Genomic DNA, 4227 nt, shown 5'->3' with positions numbered 1-4227 from the left:
GAATGGAAGAACTTCAAATTTATTGTATCGATTATGCATTAGTTGGATGTTGTTTTAGATATAATATTTTATTTTAGAATTTAATATTTGATTTTATAATGTTATTTTGTAAGGATTTTATAATATATATATATATATATTTAAATTAATATTTTAAAAAAATAAGACGGAGATGGGTATGGATATGGGGATACCCATGAAAATATCCACGAAGAAAACCAACCCCGAAACCCGCGGGATCCCCGAAACTCGCTGGATACCCGAAACTCGACGGGAATAGGGATGATATTTAAATTATGATATCCGACGGAGATGGGGACGGGGATGGTATATGGATTTGGGTTTTAGGGACGGAAATGGAGAAAACTTCCCCGCGAACTCCCGAATCCGTTGCCATCCCTGAAGGTCAATCTCATTGAGCTGACTTGGTCAGAAAGCTCATGAGTCGCTTGTAAGGTTGTTGACTTTAAAATTTCGCATCTTTAAGAAAAAAACAACAGCTAGCAAAAGAACTCGATGTGCTTTGATCAACGTAACAGAAAACACATATAGCCAGTAAGAGTTATTTTAGCACTTTATCATGTTCTTATGCAGGTTTCATGCTGCCATCTTCCAACAAAACATTTGACTATAACTTCGCATCAGATGAAGCAGCAAAGCACAAGTCAAAACAAAACACTTTACACGCGTAGAACAGTCAAACCTCAAAACTGGTTTAGTGTTTTCCCCCCATTAGACTATTCTATCCTACCCCACCCCAAATGATCCATCGACCTGGATATCATTTGTTCTAAGCAAAATAAGAAAAGACTAGCATTACCGTGTTGGAGAATGCCCCTGGCCCTTCATTGCTGGTTCTCAACTTGATTCCTGAGTTGTTGACTATTTGCGGTGAACAAGCACAAATCTTGGCTGCAAACACTAACCACGGCGTTCTTGATCAAGCTGCAGTCCACTTGGTTCTTGAGTTGCTCTTTTGCAGTGAACAGGCACAAGTCTTGCCGATAAACGGTGACAGAAGCATTCTCAACCAAACTGCAGAATGTCAAGCCGGGAGCTGCGCCGCAAGGGGCTTGAAGCTGCATATGGTTTCCAAAGAGATGGGGTGGCATATTGTCCAACTGCTGTCGATTCTCAAATTTATCAAATGGGAGCTGGTTCTGTTCATCTTGGAGAGACAATTTGGTCCGTTTTGCAGTTGCTCCAATTGGTAGATCTGTGTTTGCAATCGCTTCCACATCGTACCTACTGAGTTCAAAGTTAGTGACGGCATTTGTGCCGCGAAACTTGATGGCAGCCACATCGTATGCCTCAGCAGCTTCTTCTTCAGTAGCTGTGAAAGGGTCCAACTTTTAGTGTATTTCAACTTCAAAATGCGTAATGGCCGATGAGTACAAAAAGGCATAGACAGATTAATTTTTTTCATATGCTAAAACACTAGCTGATCTAAAACAGATGATGCAAACCCAATTAGTTGAGAGCTAATACTCAGATTTCAATCCCTCAAGAATTTATAATCGAACTACCACGAAGTACCCACCAAAGGTCCCTAGATAGAGATCCTTGTTGCCTGCAACTCGGCCTATCCGTGCCTGCCACCGTCCATGTTGATGGTGCCTGATAAAAATTACAGAAAACAATCATCTCAGGAAGTTTTGAAGCATTAGTCGCAAGGTGCGTGATATCAGCAGGCATAATGTAAAAGCAAGAAATTATTTATCTTAACACAGTTTTCACCTAGTCACTCCTCTGTAGATGGAAGCGCCCCTTGAGAATCCACTGCTTTTTCTAGAAATCCATACAGAAAACAAATTTACGCAGATGCAACAATTTAGCTTTTTATCCTGTAACAGAACTGTGGGCCAATACCTTCTTATAGATGCAATAAACTCTTGCTTAGACATACACTTCATTTCTTCAATCTCCTTGCTGTAATTGCTTACCTACAAATTAAAGAATACTTAAGGTTTATCAGTAGGCTATCAAAGAGGGTTTGCAGGGGCAAAAGGAAATAGAGGAACTTCTCCAATCTTATTTACTTGAACGGAATCGAAAGAAAAGACAGAATGAAAAACATAAATATTTTTCCTTGTATTGGAAACAAAACTGTGTTGGTCGATCATTGATGGTGCCAAACAGTTTGGCCCTTAAAGTAAAGAACCAGAATAAATAGAATGATGCACATAAATGCCTCTTAGCATTAAAGATTTGGCAGTGGAAAAGATTACTGGGAAGTTGGTCGTGGCCGTCGGACCCCAGTATTTTAGAGCTGCAAGATCATAAGCTATTGCTGCCTTTTGTTCTTTATCATAACCACCTGTATTCGTTGAAGCCCCATTAGCATCTTGGTTCATGAACTAATTCATCTCTTATAAATTGAGAAAGGAAGAACACTCACCCAGATACACTGAAGACAAATAGCCACGATATTCCCATGCAAAACAAAAACAGAAATGGTAGATTAGACAAAAGGAATAACAAAAGGCTATATTAAGTGAGAGATTATCTGCTGCTGTTCTAGTTATTTTTTTAAGAAAATTTTAAGAAAATGAAAGCAAAAGACAACTTCACTCTGGCTTTCTAGCCTTTTGCTATGCAAACCTATTATCAAATCAAGATCCTCTACGTTCAAGTTCAACAACAGAATCATTAATTAGCGGACAGCAAAATATCCAAAGAAGTTGCCGCAGAAAATTTAACTTCAGGGAACCAGTTCGACTAAATGAAATGGGTGCACTTCGCAAAAGGATTTGTAGGTACTGGAGAAGCAAAGAAATCCAAACTGTTCCAGTGTAAAATCAGAATAAACCCCAGCAAAAGCATACGAACGAAGCTACAATCTGATTGATGGGAATCACTAAAGAATGAATGACCTTTTGGTAATATTACTTCAATCAAACAGAACAAGCAAAAAATACCCTCCCTATTTCCGTGTAACATCAGAGTATTACATCATTCAATCTCCAGCTAAAGTGAAGCTTAACGTGATTGATAGATGGGCGAGTTGATTCACGCACAACCAATCTGGTGAAGTGACTAATGGTAACTCTGCCTGCACTGCTGCTTATGGGCTCGAGTCAAAGGAGCTCTACGTCTGCACCAGAGAGACTCATTTTGACAAGGAGCAAGCCTCCTTCCCTCCTGCTGAAAAAGTTCGACCAGTTGCAGCGTACCCTGTCTTCACTGATACGACTCACCCCTTTCTTTTCCACGCAGATTAAGAGCGGTGTGTCGTCACATCAGTGTCACTCACTCAAATAAATCCTACATATCTCTCTCTGGTGTCCTATGCCTATGATGGAACCCGAACCCTCTCACTGTGGCAGAGGACACAGAGCTGGCTGACATGCCAAGCAAAGATCGACTAGAATAGGTGGGGCCCGTGATGTTACCGATATCGCTATTCTTTCTTTTATTAAATAAGGTGTGGAGTGCGATCAGGTGGGGGATCGACTGTGACAGTCAAGGAAAAAAGAAAATTGGATTGCTGTGGGAGCGGCGCGGCATCTCGCGGACAACGTGCAACCAAATCCGCCAGCTGCTGCAGCGGCCGTACCGCTGCCCTCGGGAGGCAGGCAGTACGCAACATGCATTTACCGTCAATTATCTCTCGCTGAATTCTCCATTCAATCTCAGTTAAATTATACGTTAGATGAAGATAAAAAAAATGAGGAATTTTGCATGGAGATGGAGGAGCAGAGCGACCTTGGCGACCCTTGCGCTTCTGTCCCTCCCTTCGGCACGTGTTGTCCCAGAGATGCGCCTCATACCGCCCCGTCCACCGGTGCCTGCCGCAGAAGGCGCGCACGAGTGAGCTCGCTCCCGTCACATGCACGTGTGGCGTTGAGCGCCGACTAATTAATCGATTAAATTAATTAATTAAACTAATGATCACCTGGTCACGCCGCGGTAGACCGACGTTCGCTGGCCGGCCGCGGCCGGAACTAGAGGCCCTGTGGCGGCAGGGGAGGAGACCTCGACGACAGCCGTGCCAGCGGAGGAGAAATCCTGTGCGTCGGTCACCTGAGCGAGGGGATCCGAGCAGGGTGCGGCGGTGAGGAGGTCTTCGAGTTTGAGATCTGCCGCAGCAGGGGCGGGAGGGAAGAAGTACTGGAAGTATGACTCGTGGTCATCGTTGGAGGAGTGGACGAGGTCGAAGGCAGCAGCTGGCGGACGGAGGAGCATCTCCACCGGCGGGAGGCCGAAGGAGATCCAGTTGTGACCCAT

The 4227-nt window shown here is 43.5% G+C and overlaps 1 protein-coding gene across 1 annotated transcript; it reads right to left on the bottom strand.

Moving 5' to 3' along the window:
* Positions 1-845: 845 nt before the first annotated feature.
* Positions 846-4227, bottom strand: LOC141811817 (floral homeotic protein APETALA 2-like). Its single transcript, XM_074699873.1, has 8 exons — positions 3896-4227; positions 3706-3788; positions 2399-2407; positions 2229-2317; positions 1870-1943; positions 1738-1788; positions 1541-1617; positions 846-1333 (listed from the first exon to the last, which is right to left on the bottom strand). Exons 1-8 carry the CDS (start codon positions 4225-4227, stop codon positions 846-848), a joined length of 1203 nt encoding a protein of 400 aa, XP_074555974.1.

The sequence above is a fragment of the Curcuma longa genome, chromosome 17, assembly GCF_044706935.1.
Source record: "Curcuma longa cultivar G26 ecotype Majalengka, Jawa Barat chromosome 17, ITB_CL_G26_1.1, whole genome shotgun sequence".
In the NCBI taxonomy this organism is placed as follows: Eukaryota; Viridiplantae; Streptophyta; class Magnoliopsida; order Zingiberales; family Zingiberaceae; genus Curcuma; species Curcuma longa.
This window is presented reverse-complemented; position numbering and strand designations above follow the sequence as displayed.